The sequence below is a fragment of the Macaca thibetana genome, chromosome 4 (assembly GCF_024542745.1).
Source record: "Macaca thibetana thibetana isolate TM-01 chromosome 4, ASM2454274v1, whole genome shotgun sequence".
In the NCBI taxonomy this organism is placed as follows: Eukaryota; Metazoa; Chordata; class Mammalia; order Primates; family Cercopithecidae; genus Macaca; species Macaca thibetana.
Window position 1 is genome coordinate 72,417,238 of NC_065581.1, and position 20,439 is coordinate 72,437,676.

The following is a 20,439-nucleotide window of genomic DNA, read 5'->3' on the forward strand; positions in this document are numbered from 1 at the left end:
CCCCCATTATCAACATCCTTCACCAAAGTGGTACATTTGTTACAACTGTTGAACCTACACTAACACATCATTATCACTCAAACAAATAAGCTTTCAGGAAAGTGAATTAAGATATCCTGACACAAGCTGGGCGCGGTGGCTCACGCCTGTAATCCCAGCACTTTGGGAGGCTGAGGCGGGTGGATCACAAGGTCAGGAGATGGAGACCACGGTGAGACCACGGTGAAACCCCGTCTCTACTAAAAATACAAAAAATTAGCCGGGCGCGGTGGCAGGCGCCTGTAATCCCAGCTACTCCGGAGGCTGATGCAGGAGAATGGCGTGAACCCAGGAGGCGGAGCTTGCAGTCAGCCGAGATCTCGCCACTGCACTCCAGCCTGGGCAACAGAGCCAGACTCCATCTCAAAAAAAAAAAAAAAAAAAAAGATATCCTGACACATCCTTCACCAGCCAGGTGATTATGATAGGTCATTCATAATTATTTACCAAAAAAAAAAAAAAAAAAAAAAAAAAAGAATATTAGTGAGATTGAGGTAAATCTGAGCCACCAGAAAATTGAATGGACTTTTGATTTGACCTTACCAAATATAATAGGAATAAAGAAGAAAGAAAGAAAAGAAAGAAAGAAAAAAAAGAAAGAAAGAAAGAAAGAAAGAAAGAAAGAAAGAAAGAAAGAAAGAAAGAAAGAAAGAAAGGAAGGAAGGAAGGAAGGAAGGAAGGAAGGAAGGAAGGAAGGAAGGAAGGAAGGAAGGAAGGAAGGGAAAGAAGGGAGGGAGGGAGGGAGGGAGGGAGGGAGGGAGAGAGAGGAATGAAGGAATGAAGGAAGGAAGGAAGGAAGGAAGGAAGGAAGGAAGGAAGAAAGGAAGAAAGGAAGGAAGAAAGAAAGAAAGAAAAAGAAAGAAAGAAAGAAAAGAAAGAAAGAAAGAAAGAAAGAAAGAAAGAAAGAAAAGAGAGAGAGAGAGAAAGAAAGAAAAAGAAAGAAAGAAAGAAAGAAAGAAAGAAAGAAAGAAAGAAAGAAAGAAAGAAAGAAAGAAAGAAAGAAAGAAAGAAAGAAAGAAGGGAGGGAGGGAGGGAGGGAGGGAGGAAAGAAAGAAAGAAAGAAAGAAAAGAAAGAAAAGAAAGAGAACTAAGTTAAGTCTTGGTTGTATGATAATCATAGTTTCAATAGCCACCCATCATTTATCAATCATCTCTAAGTGGCTAGGTACCATGCTGACTGCTTTGTATACTGTTATTTTATATAATCCTCACAACTCTAAGAGACAAGATTTATTATCTGCATTCTACAGATTAGGAAACTGAGGCACAAAGAAGGTTAAGTTCTTGACAAAGATCATGCAGCTTTACAAATGTGGCTGAATTCTCTTCACTTCATAGCTTCTGGTCTTTTTAGTAGTTGGGTATTCTACTTAGTCAATCATTGCACCAGGAAAAAAGACAAATATAGGTAGTGGAAAGAGATTTGATATTTCCAAATTTGATATATTTTTAGATACCTACTCGGAATTAAAGCCAAATTCTTTAAAGATCCTAATTCCTCAGACTTCATTTATCATGTAAAGAAAAAAAATTCAAGTGATTAAACTGCATTGTCACTTGAGCTGATAACTATTGGGTAGCACCAACACACACCCAAACACACCCATAATGTTACCTACATTCAGTTGTGGCATCTCCAGTCAAAGGTTCTCCTTCTCCACTGCTGTAAGTGGCAAATATTGAAATTCTGTATTTGGTCTCTGGCTGCAGATTTTCTATCATAGTATGGATTGCATCTTCAGGAAGATTTTTCTCTCCAGTGTCAACATCATCATAAAGTGATTTCCATGAGACCCTGTAACCGCGAACCATTCCTGGAGCAGATGTCCAATAAGCCCCAATTGATGTGTCAGTGATGTCTTTAGTAACTAAATCTCGAGGAGAACCACGTTCTAGAACAGAAATTAAAAGGGAATCTTTTTTAAAAATATCTAGTAGTTATTTACGTATTAATATTCATTGATCCTGGTAGAGATTCTGACTTGCTGGACTCAAACTCAGTTTGTCTAAAATTGCCCATTTCTTCTTTCTGAGTTGTCCATCCTATTCTGTCAGTGGAATAGATTGATGCAATAAAACTTTAGAATTATATTTGATTTCTACCTCTTAGCCTTGCCCCCATATGCCTACTTAGATAATCTTATCCTTCAGGACAAGTTTGACATCCAAATTTGAGGAAGTATTTGTCTTTAAAAAAAAAAATTCCAAGGGAAAAAAACTGTATCTAAGTCCCAGAATTTTATCACATTTTAGTTGGCCTTGTGGCATGGCCCATTGTTCACAAAGATCTTTATTTTGTTACCATGATCTTTTCCTCTCTGATCTAATTTAAATAAACTCATTTTCAATGCATGATTTACAACAACTGCAACAATCTCATATCACTTACAAAACTTAATTCCAACAACTGTTTCTTGGTGAAACTTGTATTTGCTCATGAAGTTTAAAAAGTAGCAGTGCAAACTTTCAATATAGCTTAACCCTAACAAAACTAAAACAACCAATTCTTCTGGAAAACTTAAAAGTGATTAGTCACCAAAATAAAACATACCACTTGTTCTAGCTGATCAAAAATGTCTGCTACTAAATTTTGGTTCTTTCATTCAAAAAACATACAACCCAAGTGGAAAAATATGGAAACCTCAACTTAATAGGAGGCACAGATATCTTTCAGTAAAACCCTCACTCTCCACATTTTAGATGTAAGATAAATATACAGGTCGCTTTATATTGGCTACCTTTACTAGGCTTTATGCCACAGTATGACATAAATACAAAACTCTCTGCTTCCCAGCATACGTCTTACCAGTAATTGTTGTATGTTCATGCAAATGATATATATTGCTCTTAAAAGAATTTTAAAAACTATTATTTTACTTAACTCAAAGAGTAAAAATGAATATCTTAAAAGTAGTCATAATTTAACAATTAAATTTCAACACAAAACGTAAAGGTAACAATGAATGAAAAAGAAATCTAGGTGGACAAAAACATATCATATATGCTTGGATTTAGAGGGGAAAAAATAAATGAAACAGAAGCTGGGCAGCCTACCAGACCCCAAGCCCAAATGGAAAATTCTAACTCCATTAAAAATAACTTTAACTGCTGACAGCACATTTCATCCCTGGAAGGAAATTAGTTACATATTTCACTGCAACAAAGAATACTTATTTTTAAGAGCACATTGAATTTTTTCCCTCAGCTCTTGAGGCTAATTCCCATTTGAAAGTCTTCTTTAGGTGTCTTTACTATGTAAATGGTCATACACCTTTATTTTTTCTCTACTTGGAATATAAAAGTACTATTTTAAACTGTTTGTTTTATTTGGTTTGGTTGTGGGTTTCTTTGTTTTGTTTTTTATCTGTTTTGATAATCGATATCCCAACAACTAGTCTGTAAGTTTTAAATGTACAGCACGTTTTTTGTTTGCTTGATATACACCATTTTCAATATGTGCCTTTTCTTCTAAATTTCCTCAATTGTAGTCAGGAACAGCTATTGTGAAATGACCTTGTTTGAAAGCAATTTTGCATTTAAATGAGCTGCATTAATGACGTTTCAAAAAAGTATCAGACAAATAAGGTTAACTAGAATGTGGGAATTATCTTTCCAATTAACACTGGGGTGGTTTTAAAACAATTTCAACTTTTATTTTTCCCAAAGGTTTTGCTTCTCAACCTATTTTTCTTTCTACAGCGCTAAATTTGTGACATTGTTTATTTCCATGACAACAGACATCAATCTCATAAACACAGGCTAATGATTTCACTGTGAGAAAAATAATAGGAAGAGAATTGTGGTTGAAGCAAAAATACATTCACAAAGATATTTCTGGGCTTAAAACAAAAGGATCTAAGATCACAAGACTTGTCTCCCTGTGGATTTTAATGAACTATTTTAACAGTCTCAAGACTATAAAACTAGAACAAAATATTAGTAAAATGCAATGAAGACCTTTCCCAAGGTTTATCAATATTCTAAAAATAATCTACAACAGCAATTTTTAAGATGCAAATTAAAAATCAACTAAAGAATATTTATAAGCTCTAATTAATGGCATGACAACACTATTTTGAGTGAACACTGAGTAAGTTCTCAGTCTCAGAAAAAACTCACTAAAAATTGTAGTTTCTCTCTGTGGTATATAAAGGCAGGCACTGTCACTACAACATTCCATGTTAGTGACACAGCAACATAGACTCCAAAGAAAGGAGAAAGATAGTTCAATCAGACACCACAATTGAGAAGATAAGCTGCTTCATATGGGTTTCTTACATGTCAATCAGTCAGTTTGATAGGAATATTCCTAAATATTAAATCTATACTGCTCCCCAAACACATTGATAATTTTTTTTAGGGAGGAGGGCTGACTATTCTATCTGTTATGTTACAACCAGGAATTTTGAGAATAAGTTGTACTCATGACAAGTAAATGTATAGCCCTTGAATTTTTAAAACATGAGATCTTGGTTTGGCCAAACATTATATTACCAAAAAATGAAGCAAGTGGATTGCGCCCTGTGGTACAGTTGGCAGGATGGAAACTGGCAAGTGGCCGAACTTGTCTTGGGGCCAGGTGTGCAACCATCTGAGCAGGTCATCAACAGCCTATGTCACCTCCTGGGGCCTTGGGGCCCACAGCAGCAAAATAATTGGACTGGACTTGAATCGATAAACAGAATTGCCTGAAAAACCAAAGGCTGGACCCTACCCAAATCAATTAGATTGGAATACTTGGGGATGCACCTAAGTACTGGTGCTTTCTAAACATCTTTTAAATCTGCCCTGTGATTCCAAAACCTCTACAATTCTTTATTCTTTCCCCCTTTTTGCTCTTCTTTCTACTTCTCCTCTCTGAGGTCTAGAGAAGCATTTATTAGGGAGGTATGCTGGGTCAGTGTGGGAAGGAACCTCAAATCTGCTTTCACATAGAAGCAGTGCTCCTTCAAAATAAAGACAGGTATGGTGAAAGTAAACTGGTCAAAATCATTACACACATGATGCTCTATAGGACTGCTGGATGGTTTGTATTTTGTGTGGTTATATTGCCATGTACAGAAAATCACTGCTTTAGGTGGAAAAATAATCTCAAGGCTGACCCTCAGAGAACAGAGGAGATGATTTAAGCTTTTTATCACATCTCCATGGACACATGTGGGATATTCACTGCTCTCTTCTCCCCTCCACCTTGTCTCAAAAGGAAATGGCTCTGAACACACAGGAAATGGCTCTGAAACAGGAAATGGCCTCTTGTTGAAGAGCTGAGCACATTTTCAAATGAATGAAGTTCTAAGTGTTACCTAGCAAGGCATTTACTTGGTTCAATACATTGTCATTTTTGTCCTGAATCTAAGGAGCTCCAGACATCAGTAACTACAGGAAGAAATTATCTGACTTGTTTTGGTTTAGTTTGGTTATATTGGGTTTAGGCAAGAGTCCCTTTTTAGAGTCCCTAAGAGGGAATAGGAAAGAGAGAGTGAGAAGTAAAGATGTGAGAAGACTAGTCTGTAGGCCATCTCCGGGAGAGGTTACTGCTCCTCAAAAGGAGAAAGCATAGAAACAGTGGCAGTGAACAGAAAGCAACCCTAGTAGACGTTTTGCCATGTAGTCACTACCTTTCCCTGAACCTAGATCTACTTTTGCTCTAGCAGAGGCTCCCTCCCTTCTGAGGTCCTCCTCTTTCTTCTGTGCCCCAGGGTTTACAAATATGTGTGTTATGGTGCTGGGATTTGTTTAGGGTTTTTTTGAATAATATTTAGTCTCATACTACTTGCTCTCTTCTGTTCTGGATATATGTCTGTGTTCTCTCTATTAATTTTATCTCTGGTAATAGAAATTCTGGCAATCATTTCAAGCAAGTCATCATCTACAATGATGATATTCCTTTATTCCCATTCCTTTGATTCTATCTTGACAGTTTCCCTTACACTTTATTCTTCCTAGCATAGTACCAGTATAGGTATAAATGTCATAAGTTTAAAGGTATAAAACTCTATCAGGTTTTGAAATTTGGCTACTCAGCATTTCTGTCCTTATTATAAAGCTTAGTTACATCTATTCAAAAGTCATTTTTCTAGTGTGTGCTTGCATGTGTCTCCGTGCTGCTGCTGTGGTAAGTCATTCAGACAGGTCTACTTCTTATGATCTGAACATCCTGAAGGAGTTGATTCCTACACTGCTTTTTTCCACATACCAAGCCAAAGAAATAATGCCTCATTTAAGTAACTTTCCTATGTTTCCTTACCCCTTTTCCATTTTCTTTCTGAAAAGCAAATTATCATCCAATTCAAATATAATTATAACACAAATTAGCCAATGATACATGAAAAATTAATCATCATGAAATAAAACTGTATTTCATCTTATAGATTGTTCCAGCCAGCTTTCATTGAGTTTCATATACCACTTTCAAAAATAGAAGTTAAATTGAAAATGTAATGTAAACTCTCTTCTAAATCAATTTGTCTTTTCCGTTAGAGCTCAGCTCAAAAGTCATCCAACTTTCCACAGCAATACAGAAGATCTGCTTCTGGATATTGTTCATGTGGAAATACATTTGATTTACAACCAATGAATCAGAGCCACCATTCCAAAGGACAAAGTTCACTATTGATAAGTTAACTCCGCTACTTTAAGCTATACACAGTTCTTAAAAACATCTTAGCAATTAAATCACCATTCAACTTCAAAGTTGGCTTGAGCAAAAAAGTGTTTCTTCCATAATTATTACCTCTCCACATTGATTTCAATTTTTATCTGACAAGCAATTAATTCACAGGAAAAGGAAATAGAAATTACTGTTTGGTGACTGTGCTAAAGTTCCCTGGCAACGTCAGCGTTATTTTACCCAGAATGTATGATTTTTCAAATTATGAGACAGCAGTAAATCAGTGAAAACACAGAGGCCTTGTTTAGTCCATCTTTAAGGGCCTCATGTTACTCAACATCATGCAGAATTCCTGAGATGTGCTAAAAACCTCATTGTAACAAAATGTCAACTGAATACACTTGGTTTGATCTGTAGGAAGCCATTCATATCTAGGACGTTGGCAGGTTGCTACAGCAACTGAAACAAAGGAAATTCTAAAAAGTCATATTTTCCGTAGCCAAAAAAAAACACTCAAAAATTTAACAAGAAAACATATTATTATCAAACTGAAATTCTCATTCATTTGTGGTAAATCTCTGAATTAAAATGGGCATTATTTATTGAGAGATTTATAAAAACAGATTTTCCTCCAAGCACTAACAGCGGCAATTAAAGGTTCTTTCAAGACTTGAAGTGCGATTACATATACAGTAGTGTTTTCGTAATTATATTGTCTAACTGCTCTAACAACAACAACAATGGGGGGGAAAAACCATGTAAATCAAACTTAATGACGTGTGCTCACATTCCTCTGAAGTTTGGATCTGAAATAGTAATAAACTCTGCCTTTGTGACTCTATTGCCTACAGTACTACAGCCAACCATGAACTTCCCCAACGCCAATGCTAATAAATCTCTCTTCCAGCAACAGGGGAATTTTCTGATCATTGGCTGCGTTTCAAAAAAAGTAGTAGGAAACAGATTCAAGTTAGGGATGGTTGTAGACCACACTACATATTTTTTTAAATACAAAATAACAACAACTTTCTTTCCTTTTGAATTGAGAGTCATAACGCATTTGAAGTAATCTATAAGATGCCCAACCTACAGAATGCTCTTGCCGGCTGACACCATGCCTCTGGATAAAGGAAACATTCCTTCAAGTTCTGCTCTTACCACCTCCTCTCCCAAGAGAAAAACAGATTAGAAAAACAGCAGCCCTCAAAAGCAGTTGCCTGGCTCTGTTTCTGGGCTTTCCACTCCCTGCATTTACCATCATATCCTATTCCTGTATATGGTATGTGGATTTGGCTGAGTTAATACAATAAAATGAAATGGAATAACCAGGGGCAAAAATCTTCTACTATTTTCATTTAGTCACAACTATGCTTTCACATATTTGTCAAGTTTACCACACATAATGCAATGGGATAAATATGTTAACAAAATCAGGCTGGAGGCCCTTTTGTTAATCCTTCACTGCAGTAAAGCGCTTTAGCATAAATGAACAAAATGTCCGTTGTAAATTATTACAATTTAGTTAGGAATTAACTGTATTTTTTAAGCAAGCTGACAAATTATCTAGCTTTCCTTCTTCTCAGGAAATAGAAAACAATAGCTTTTAAAATTTATTTTACTATCTATGTATTTCCCTTAGAGATTGTTTCTGATCAAAGACACGCGTGTGTGTGTACACTCGCACATGCATACAAGTTGATAGATTTTCGATACCACTTGTGAAGAGATATAATATTATAAACAAATTATACATCTGGCTTACAAAAATCACAGCCTAGTAGAATGTGCTTCCTGTAAAATTAAAAAGTACATTTTGTTAAATGCAATTTTTAATATATTATTCTTGGCAAAAAATGCCTTAATTTTTAAAATTGGGAAATTTTTCCTGAGCATAAATATACATACATATTTTTTTAAGCAAGGAAGCACAAATGAATACGAGAAGGTTAAAAGGCACAACCAGAAGAAAAACTATTAAATTATTTCCAAGATACTCCTTATAAAGAAGAAATGTTCACAAATACAATCTATATCTATCCTGTAAAAAATAAAGAGTGAAAGTTTGTCCTCCAAAAATATCTTATGAGCAACCTATGCTAAAAGCTCGTGGAAAGCATATGGAGAAACAGAACTTCAAAAGGTCCAAAGAAAAGGACAAATTTCTCCAAAATTCTGGATGTTGCCCCAGATTGTAAAGATCACATGCTTTTGTTGTTTGGATTATGTCTGTGTATTTAAGGCAATTTCTGTTTCTACTATTTTTTCCAAAACTTTTGTGTCACCGATTATATTTGAAATACTAAAGCTATACAGTTGACAACATGGGTTTGCACTGTGAGGGTCCACTTACATGCAGATTTATTTCAAGCAAATGCAGACAAAAAATACAGTATTCACAGGATGCAAAACCCATCTATATGCAGAGGCCGACTTTTCATATATACAGGTTCCATAGGCCCGACTGCAGGACTTGAGTATGAGAGGACTTTGGTATATGCAGCGGATATTGGTATATGCAGGGGTCTTGGAACCAATCCAACCCCCCCAACCCTCAGTATACCAAGAGGCTTTTAGATATCAGATCTAAAGTTAATAAGCTATGTCCTCTTGATGAATTTTGTAGACATATAGTATTTCACAGTTTCCAATGAGTTTCACTTACATTCTCCCGTTTGATCTCAACAATAACTCTGGGAGGAAAGAGGGAGGATAATCATCCCTTCTTTATAGATGAATAAACTAAGGCCCAGAGGGGTTAAAGGTTTACTCCAGGTCACACAGCTAAGTAGTACAACCAGGTCTCTTCTAGTTGTAAGTAATTTACACACTGGTACCTAATCTTTCATTTAAATCTTTTTCTAGAAACAGATTTCATGGACTATGGAAATTTAACTCTTGATCACTATCATTATTATTATTTTTTTTTTTTTTTTTTTTTTTGAGATGGAGTTTCATTCTTGTTGCCCAGCCTGGAGTGCAATGGTACAATCTCAGCTCACTGCCACCTCCTCCTCTCGAGTTCAAGACATTCTCCTGCCTCAGCTTCCCAAGTGGCTAGGATTACAGGCATGCGCCACCATGCACAGCTGATTTTTGTATTTAGTAGAGACAGGGTTTTACCATGTTGGCCAGGCTGGTCTCAAACTCCTGACCTCAGGTGATCCACCCGCCTCAGTCTCCCAAAGTCCTGGGATTACAGGCGTGAGTCACCATGCCTGGCCAATCACTACTATTTTGATTAGTATTTTTAAATTATTTGTTTTTCATTCTTAAGTCTTGAAGTTTCTAAGAACTGCCTATTGTATGTCCTGTCTCATTAATTACAATATCTACAACCTTCCAAGCTCCTGGATCCAACAGCTTTGATGGATATTTTGCTTAGTCACTGTGATTTCATATTAGAAGATACTTCAGATTCCTTTTCTTCCTATAATCATTTAAAATAAGCCATATAAAATATAATGATAAAGAGAAGGAAAGCTATTGCTGATAGTCCATGTAGGCCCCCAACTATAGGACTGAGTCAACCTCATGAGATTTTTAGCATTACAATCCATTCTCATTGCGGTTTAATTAGATGTGTATTTTCTCTCCCTTACAGTATTCATGTAGTAGCTGTGTTAAGTTAAACCTGAGCTGTGATTATATCTCAAAAGATCCTAAAAAATGTAAAGGTCTCTGACAATTAACTCTAAAGAGCCAAGGAAACCGCTCCAGTATTGCTGATGTTTCTTACTAAGCACTTTATCACAATCACTTTGAACATTTAATACAGAATGGAATTTCAGAAATTATGTAGAAAACAAATAGAAACTTGGGTTCTTATATTTCTTGAGCTTTTATGCATGGTGAATGAAAAGAGCACTTGAATGGAAGTCAGAAAATGGTTCCTATCTGGACCAGAAAGATAGAACTAGCTGCATAAACTTGGGCAATCCAAACCTTTTTACATAGATGTTTCCCAAGGTCCCTTCCCCCTCTGAATGTCATACACCTATTCTCCTTTCAACCAACCCATGGAATTATAAACACATTTCTTTGGCCTTATTATGCATCCAGCTCCCCAAGGCACTTCTTAATCAAGTTTAATTTTTTCAGCTGCTTACATTCTACATCTCTGAATAACAGATAGCTTTATGGTTATTTATTTTTCAATATATATTCTTTTTAAGAGAAAGGATTGCACACTTCTAGATTCATTCTCTGAAAACATTTTAAGCTTCCTAGAGGCAGCACCGCAAACAAGTTCCTAGATTTTCAGAAAATATGATGGTAATTACCTTCAAGTGTTGTTCCTTCACCAAAGAGGGCATCTCCAGCCCCAGACGCATACAAGGCTGTCACAGATAAGGCGTATTGTGTCCCTTCCTTCAATCCCCGCAGCACCGTATTGGTTGTATCTCCCCTCACAGTGACCTCTTGAGTTTCACCCCCTGCCACTGGGGTATATGTGACGAGATACTGTTTCACTTTTCCTGGTGCCCCACTCCAAGATAATTTCATAGTAGACGTCGTAGGGTCAGAAACTCTTAAGTCTCTTGGATTCCCTCTAACTTCATTAAAAAATGACAACATCATCAAAACCCATTATTTAATAAAATGACTTGAAAAACATTTCGTTACTTTACATATGCATGTGCACTACAACAAATTTATACCCTGGGTGAGACTATGACAATTTTTACTGTTTACTAGCCAACAAAGCTAAATCAGACCCTATATGTTAGTAGAAACAAGGGGAAAGATATCCAGTCCCTTTTCTGTTTTTACAAAGGTTAAAATCTTCCAAGTAAAATATTTCATGTTAGAATATTTCCTATAAGATAGTTTCCCTGTATTTCCTTAAAAGTGGAAGAAAGCATTATAAAATGTATACATGTTGATTAGTATTACAATGCAGACTTTAATTCCTTTAAGAAATCTTCAGTAAAAACAGTTAATCAGTGTAATGCTATGAACATCTAAAGGTAACACCCAGGAACTAATTCTGATATAATAAAAATGATAAATTATAAACATAATGCTGTCCCTAGAGGGAAAAAAAGTAAGAGGAAAAAAACAGCTCAGTGAGACCCAGCCTTGGGTATAAATCCCCAGGGACCACCCCATCTTTTTGTAGCTGTGATGTTTGCTATTTCATGACTTTCCTTGTAGATTGGTCATGTCCTCTTTGAAGGTTCCTAAGGAACCGAGTCCTATGTCACTCTCCACTGAGCATATAAAAGCCAGCCAGTTTTACTCCAGAAAATAGAAAGATGAAGAGGTATTGGGTCACATTATGGTGCCCAGCACAAAGAGCCCTAGACTCTCAGCAAGAGAGAAAAACAATGAAGTAGTCACACTTCACCAATGGAAGACAGGAGGAAGAAAGCAGGTAAAAGAGAAAGCCTCTGTAGCAGAACAGACTATTGAGCTAGGTTGCAGGGGGAAGAGAGGAGAGTGAAGCAGTGAAAGGAGGGAAAGAGATGCAGTGGGAGGAGGGAGAGAGATGCAGTGGGACGGAGGGAGAGAGATGCAAAGGGAGGAGGGAGAGGGATGCTGTGGGAGGAGGGAGAGTGATGAAGTGGGAGGGAGGGAGAGAGATTCAGTGGGGTGGGAGAGAGATGCAGTGGGAGGAGGGAGAGGGATGCAGTGGGAGGAGGGAGAGGGATGCAGTGGGAGGAGGGAGAGGGATGCAGTGGGAGGAGGGAGAGGGATGCAGTGGGAGGAGGGAGAGGGATGCAGTGGGAGGAGGGAGAGAGATTCAGTGGGGGGGGAGAGAGATGCAGTGGGAGGAGGGAGAGGGATGCAGTGGGAGGAGGGAGAGGGATGCAGTGGGAGGAGGGAGAGGGATGCAGTGGGAGGAGGGAGAGGGATTCAGTGGGAGGAGGGAGAGAGATGCAGTGGGAGGAGGGGAAGAGATGCAGTGGGAGGAGGGAGAGGGATGCAGTAGGAGGAGAAGAGATGCAGTGGGATGGAGGGAGAGAGATGCAGTGAGAGGGAGTAAGAGGGATGCAGTGGGAGGAAGGAGAGAGATGCAGTGGGAGGAGGGAAAGAGATGCAGTGGGATGGAGGGAGAGTGATGCAGTGGGAGGGAGTGCAGTGGGCGGTGGGAGCGTGATGCAGTGGGGGAGGAGGGAGAGGAATGCAGTAGGAGTGGGTAGAGTGATGCAGTGGGAGGGAAGGCAGTGAGACAGAGAAGGGTGATGCAGACCAAGCTATAATGGATACTCCTTGTAAATGTCTGCAGTAGGGCAGTAAAATCCATAAACTCAGATTCACCATTTATTAGCTGTGTGGTCTTGATTTATTATTTAATTTCCTCAGCCTTAATTCTCTTATAAAGCTGAGATGATAATAATAACATAAACACTATGCAGGGATTAAACAAAATATATGAAAAGCCCTTTGTACAGAACCTGACACCAGACAGGTACTCAGTAACTTTTCATTATTGCTAATGTGTTCTTAGCATTATTATTGCTATTTTAAAAACATTAGAGCTAGGAAATAAAATAAAAAATTATGAATGTCTCATTTTGCCCCCAATGAAATAACATATTAAACATTAATAATTTCAACAAACAAACATCAGAATATATCCTGGGATCCTAATCATCCCATCTAAAGAAAAACAAGTTAATGTTTAAAAATCTTTCTTAAGAAGTAAAATACAATCTATTTCAATGGTGCATAGAAGTTTGATTTTTAATTCTTAGCCATCCTTCAATTCACATTGAAACATTTAATAATATTATTTTTAAAAGAATATTGAGACTATATCCTAGCATTTAAATTCTATTGACGTGCATGGTGGCTCGTGCCTGTAATCCCAACACACCGGGAGGCCAAGGCAGGCAGATCCCCTGAGGTCAGGAGTCTCAGACCAGCCTGGCCAACATGGTGAAACCCTGTTTCTACTAAAAATACAAAAATTAGCTGCGTGTAGTTGCACGCGCCTGTAATCCCAGCTACTTGGGAGGCTGAGTCAGGAGAATCGCTTGAACCCGGGAGGCGGAGGTTGCAGTGAGCCGAGCCACTGCACTCCAGCTTGGATGACAGAGGGAGACTCTGTCTCCAAAAAATTAATTAATTAATTAATTAAATTTATCAACACAAGTAAATAATGTCATGATTAAGTAAAAAAAATAAAATTAAACTTAAGTCTAAAAGGACTATGGTCTAACATACTCAAATAATTGAAACAAAGTGTCTCATGAGTTTTTTATCTGGATAGTTGTCTCAATTTTCCCCTCTAGTCTAAGAGTTTGGTTGTCACCATATGATAAGCATATTTCCTCTACCTTCTTCAGTGGCTGCGTTTCCAGTTAATGGAGAACCAGGTCCGGAGAAATATTCAGGAATTACAGTTACTTCATATTTTGTGTCTGGAATCAAGTTCTCCAGCGTTCTCCTCCTCTGATTGGGTGGGGTGGTAACTTCTCTGCTTTCTCCACCAGCAACTGGTCTATATATAATTCGATATCTTAAAACTCTCCCTGGAGCTTGAGTCCAAGTAATTTTAAAACTATCTGTAGTCTCATCTGTCACCTTTAGGTTTCGAGGTGCTCCTTTTACTGAAATAAAAAAAGAAAAACAGATGTTAAAACATAAATTGACTTTATATGAAAAATACAAAAATTACTTTTTTATTACTAAATTATACCATTTCTCTAAAGAAATCCATGAGCAATTTATTTGCAAACATCCCGGTTTCTGCATTCATTTAGCCAGAGATTAACTAAACTCTAAAATAGCAAATATGAATTCTACAATATCCAGAAAGAAACTAAGTACTGTTAATTTTTTAATTACATAAAGATGTATATAATATTAAACTTTTAAAATAATAAATATTCTATCAAATGCTAAATTTATACTGCTATAAACTTCAAGAATAAAAACAATTCATTTCTTTGAATATAAGCAGCCAAGACTTTCACTCTTACTACATTTTCTCACGAAACTAGGAAAATAACACCTAACACCTGGCTCTACCATGTCTACCCACCCAACCAAATTGTCTTATCCAGTCAGTCCCACACTAACTTTTTATCTGTATAGTCACTTGACTTGGAGAATAATTGGACCATACGCAGGATGGAACAAGCAGAGAATTGGTACCTAATGAATGCTCATTAGATCTACATCTTGAAGCTAAGGTGCACTATGGGTAACACCCACAGACTCATAATTTTAAATGCATTTTTCATTAAGCCCAAATGAGAACATCATTTGGTTTTGTGTTCAGTAAACATGTTTAAATGACCCTCTTGCTCAGTGGGGCCAACTGTCTCTATAGACAATATATTCAGGAAAGATGAACTAAAGGTCTTTGTCTTCTCAGTCCACTGGGGTGAAAGCCTCGTACAACATGCCTGGCATGTATCACACAGACATTTAGAAGTTTACTTAAATATTCAACACATCAATAGATCACTCCAGGGAGAAAGAAAGGAAGGAAGTATATCTCTCTAGAAGAGAAAGGAAGGAAGTATATCTCTCCAGGAAGGAAAGAAATGGTACTTGGCCAACTTACACCCATGATTCATTTTGTATTGGAAGGAAAAAGATTAAACAAGTCAGAACAAATCAGCAGATAGACTGATGGGTTGGAATCCTAGCTCTGAAGCTTAATAGATGTGTAATTCTGAGCCGTAGATTATCCTAGCAGCAAAACATGACTATTTATAGGATTATTTAAGTGGTTAAATGAGATAATCTATGGAAAACATTTAGCAGAGCATCTGACACAAGCAGAAGCTCTATAATTGTTAGCTTAATGAAAGTATTACATTGGAAACTTTCTTATCAACTAAAAAAAATTTAAATCCCAGATTCCATTACAGACAATATAACTGAAAAGACATTACCCAACTCCATTGTAGTAGCCCAATGACCAAAAACTAGAGTGTGTATGAATGGAGTGACTTCTACTCAAAAACCCTGAGACAAGTCCTCTCTTGAGACAGATTTCCCATTCCCCTCCCAAAATGCTGAAGAGAAAGGGTCAGGGTCATTGAGTAGCAGTGTGGGCATTACAGGAAAAGCATCAGAAAGTCAGAAGTATCTGAGTATGGCCTTCTCGCTTATATGACCACAAAAGTCATAAGATGAAAGGACTTCTTAGGCCATTTAGTTTATGTGGTGGCCTTCAGGAAGAAATATACATAAACCATGAAAAAAAAAAGAAAAATAGCAATCTTATCTGAAAAAATGTTTCAGAGAAAAAAGATTCTCTAGCTTTTATCAGTATAGTATGCCAATATGTACCATCCCTGTCAGCAAATACTTCTTTATAACTATCTTAAATTCCTCACACTATTCTCCCAGGGTCTTTACCTCCTATTCCCAGTCAAAAGAGGAAACAACAATTGACATCTATTGTGATACTTTGCTATGCTAATGTTAAAGAATAATTGCCTTGCCTTAGTCTGCCACTAACCAACTTAAATTGGTGCCCTTAAATGTCAAACGTAACAAAGTGTGTCCAAATATATTCAACTCTATCCAGTAAGGAGTACATATGTAAACAAATACTGCTTAAAACATTTGGCAAAATTTGCACACCATGTTCATAGCAGCAATATTCACAAAAAGTAGATGCAGCCCAAATGTCCACTGATGAAGGGAGATAAACAAAATGTGAAGCAGGGCGCCATGGCATATGCCCGTAGTCCCAGCTACTCAGGAGGCTGAGGCAAGAGGATCATTTGAGCCTAGGATTATGAGGCCAACCTGGGTAACATAGTAAGAACCCCATCTTAAAAGATATGTGGTGCATACATACAGTGGAATATTATTCAATCATAAGTAGAGAGGGCATTCTGACACACGCTACAACATGGATCAACCTTGAGGACATTTACGATGTGAAATAATCCAGGCACAAGACAAGTACTGAAAGAGTCCTCTCAAGTAAGGTAGTTAATCAGAAGGAATTCTGTCTCTAATTCCTAGAGACAGAAAATAGAATGGTGGTTTCCAGGAGTAGAGGGAAGGAGGGAATGGGGAGTTATTCCTTAATGAGTATAGAATTTCAGTTTCACAAGTTCTAAAGATGGATGGTGGCGATGGTAGCACAACAAGGTGAATGTACTTAATGCCACTAAAATGTGCACTCAAAAAATGGTTAAAATGGTAAATACGTTATGTATACTTTAGTACAACTTTTTAAAAGAATATAATTAATTGATAATATACTTATTACCAACATATATACGTGCGTGTGTATATATATATTTGCCATAACTCCGTAAGTACAGTAAACAATTTCAGAAAGATTTAAGACATGACATTCCTGAAATGTGGGACCAAAAATGATGGATAAGCAGTATTTCAAAAGTTAATTCCATAATTATCAATAGTTCTCTAGGTCTCTTAACTTCAAATTCATCAAAAGAATTCTAAGGTTTTTTACTTAAAAGTTATTTTTCTCTTTCTAAAAAGATTTATGAAAAGCTGTCTTTAAAAGATGCCAAGCCTTAAAAAGGCATTGGCAATTCTGAACTATAAAGCAGATGGTTATTAACTTTGTACTGCAATAAATTATTCATTTTTGAAAAACAGTGGCAGAAACCCCCATCACACCTTCTTCGGTGGTCTCCTCTCCAGCTAGGGGAATGCTGAAGCCATCCTCATACTCCGCAGTCACATTGACCAAATACAGGGTCTCTGGCTTCAGGTTGCTGAGAACAACACTGGTGCTCGATGCTGGCTCCACCACAGTGACCTCGTCATCCCCAGTCGCTTCCTTGTAGGTGATGTGATATGAAAAAACATTTTCTCCAGCTGGAGACCAGTTGGTTTTGAAACCATAAGAAGTCACTTCTGAAAAACTAAGATCCTTTGGAGGGATGTAAGCTATTTAAAAAAAAAAAAAAAAAGTTAAAAATGTTTGAATCTATAAAACAAAACCGTAACCAATATTTAAATGTTTATAAAATGGGTTATATTAATTTGGGAGAATGGTGCTCATTGAGACCACTGTACTGAGTACCTCATCTACATTTGACCATTGGGAGAAAGCCCACCCCCCAACTTACAACCCAACAAGAGATCTTGATTATTCACCTTGACTATCCATAATACTAACTTCTGCTATTTAAATGAGTGATGAAATTTGAATGTGAATTTTGAGATTCTTAAAGCAGTAGCAATAGAATGGCCTTGCCCACAACTGGAATATTTAAACCATAGCAGCCCAAAAATGAACCATCCACATTTTCCCATTCATCCCTGGTACTTGGATATTAACCTTTGGTGGTTTTCAAATATTTCAAAGTAAAAATTAAGGAATTTTTCCCAACAACAAAATGTTTATTAAATTAAGCAGTTATTAAACCAAATCATAGAAAGAGACAATATTTAACACATACAGTATATCCTTAGGGGGCACACAATCAAAATGGAGAAACGAGACAATGCAACATTATTAACAACCATAAAAAAAAAAAAAAGCAGGAAGGTCGTGGGGGCTAATGCCTATAATCTCAGCACTTTGGGAGAATGAGGTGGGTGGATCACCTGAGGTCAGGAGTTCAAGACCAGATTGGCCAACATGATGAAACCCCGTCTTTACCAAAAAAAAAAAAAAAAAAAAAAATAGAAAAATTAGCTAGGCATGGTGGCATACTCCTGTAGTTCCAGCTACTGGGGAGGCTGAGGTGCAAGAATTGCTTGAACTGGGGAGGCAGATATTGCAACGAGCATAGGTTGCACCACTGCACTCCAGCCTGGATGACAGAGTGAGACCCTGTCTCAAAAAAAAAAAAAAAAAGCAGTACATAGGAAAGCCAACTGATGAAAGTGATAGCATGATAGTGCTAAGACAGTTACAGTTGAGGAAGGCTTCATGAAAAGGATGGGATTTTTTTATTATTATTATACTTTGAGTTCTGGGGTACATGTGCAGAACATGCAGGTTTGTTACATAGGTATAAACGTGCCATGGTGGTTTGCTGCACCCATCAACTGGTCATCTACATTAGGTATTTCTTCTAATGCCATCCCTCCCCCAGCCCTCCCAACAGGTCCCGGTGTGTGATGCCCCTACCCCCGTGTCCATGTGTTCTCATTGTTCAACTCCCACATATAAGTGAGAACATGCAGTGTTCGGTTTTCTGTTCTTGTGTTAGTTTGCTGAGAATGATGGTTTCCAGCTTCATCCACATCCCTGAAAAGGACATTAAACTCAAGGGATGGGACTTTTAATTAAACATCGAAAAGTAGATCAGGCAAATGAAGAAAATTCCAGATGTGACAAACGATGCCCAAAATGATCCAGGAAATGCATAAAAAGAATCCAAAGGTGCAGGACTATATTCTCATCACCTTTGAGTTGAAGGACCCAGCTCAGTATCCAACACATAGTGAACACCCCATACTTGGGACTTGGATTCTAAATGACACATACATATGATAAAACTTGTTCCTAAACCTGTTTGAGGATCTAGGAACAGAAACATCTCATGACTCTTATGAGTAAACAGCTTTTTCACCAACCAAAATATGAACCATACCCAGGAGAAAGTCATATCTCAGAGCTAAGTAAACTAAGTTCAATAGTTTTCAATAACGTAGAAAAGTTACTTTTTCTTGTCTATAAAAAGAATTGAAGAAGCACATAATCCACAATTTTAGAAACCAAAATGCTTTGTTCATGAAGAAATAACTTTTACTCTCAAAGTCTACTAACCTTTCTTCTTTATAGCTGCCAATTCTTGCTCAATTCTAAGGCAGATAGACTGTGTGAGTTCAAAAGATATCCTCTGAAAAGCATCAAAATCTTCCACTGTGAACACATGGGTCTCTGCGGGAGGAGAGGCAATAGCTTCTAATTCTGAGCGAACAGCATCTTTCACACCAACTGCGAAGATTTCAACATCTGAATTCCTTAGTTTTATCGCAGGATCTCTGAAAGCATCTGATGATTTCCCATCCGTGATAAGAATCATGACCTTTGGCACATTGCTTCTTGATCCCTTGCTAGGCACAAATATTTTCTCTCTGACATAAGTCATTGCTTTGCCAGTATTTGTAGATCCTCCTCTGTAAGGGAAGGTGTTTATTGCTTCAATTATATCTTCCACTTTGGTGAATTTTTTCAAAGTGAACTCAGTATGAGGATCCCGGCTGTACTGGACAAGACTAATCTGGACCCTATTTGGTGAAATTTCAAAACTTTTTACAAGAACTTCCAAAAAGGCTCTAACTTTAACAAAGTTTGCAATCCCAATGCTATAGGAGCCATCAACCAAAAACACAATATCGGCTTTTATATCCACACCACGTGAGCATTCTGTAAAGAGAAAAAATGTACATTAAACTTCAATACATATTCATAATTAAAATATACATATCTAGCTTGCTTAGTAAGCGTGCTTCTTTAAAAAAAAAAAAAAAAAAAAAAACTACTGCAAATATTTCATTCAAAACTAAGTCCTAACAAGTAAGGCATTCTGTCAAACAGACCTCCACATATTCCAAACACATGATGCACACATTAACTCACCCACTTGTACTTTCATTGGCTGAGTCTTCTCCATTATTGAGATGGGTTCACTGGATGTCATTCCCTTCATGGCAGAAACACTGATCTGGTATTCTGTGTCTGCTGAGAGGTCACGAACACTGAGCGTGGTTGTCTGAGGCCCCACACTCAGAGCGTGCTGTCGGCTTCCTGCTGTCATTGGTGTGAGGATGACTTTGTAGCCAGTCACTGGACTAGCAGATGGATTCCAACTTAGCTTAACGTATTTTGAAGAGACTTCCACGGCAATCAAATTTGAAGGAGGCTCAACAACTAAAAA

The 20,439-nt window shown here is 37.3% G+C and overlaps 1 protein-coding gene across 3 annotated transcripts in view; it reads right to left on the reverse strand.

The window, feature by feature from the left end:
* COL12A1 (collagen type XII alpha 1 chain) overlaps positions 1-20,439 on the reverse strand; it is a 1,021,934-nt gene that overhangs the window by 86,358 nt on the left and 915,137 nt on the right. For 2 of the 3 annotated variants that reach the window (XM_050786415.1, XM_050786416.1), the window contains 6 exons: positions 20,142-20,432; positions 19,326-19,928; positions 17,219-17,491; positions 13,933-14,205; positions 10,930-11,202; positions 1,659-1,931 (listed from right to left, as the gene is read on the reverse strand). The exons of the other annotated variant lie outside the window; for it this stretch is intronic. In XM_050786415.1, coding sequence (XP_050642372.1) covers positions 1,659-1,931; positions 10,930-11,202; positions 13,933-14,205; positions 17,219-17,491; positions 19,326-19,928; positions 20,142-20,432 — 1,986 coding nt within the window. The remainder of the gene's footprint in view (positions 1-1,658; positions 1,932-10,929; positions 11,203-13,932; positions 14,206-17,218; positions 17,492-19,325; positions 19,929-20,141; positions 20,433-20,439) is intronic. 3 annotated transcript variants of the gene reach the window in all.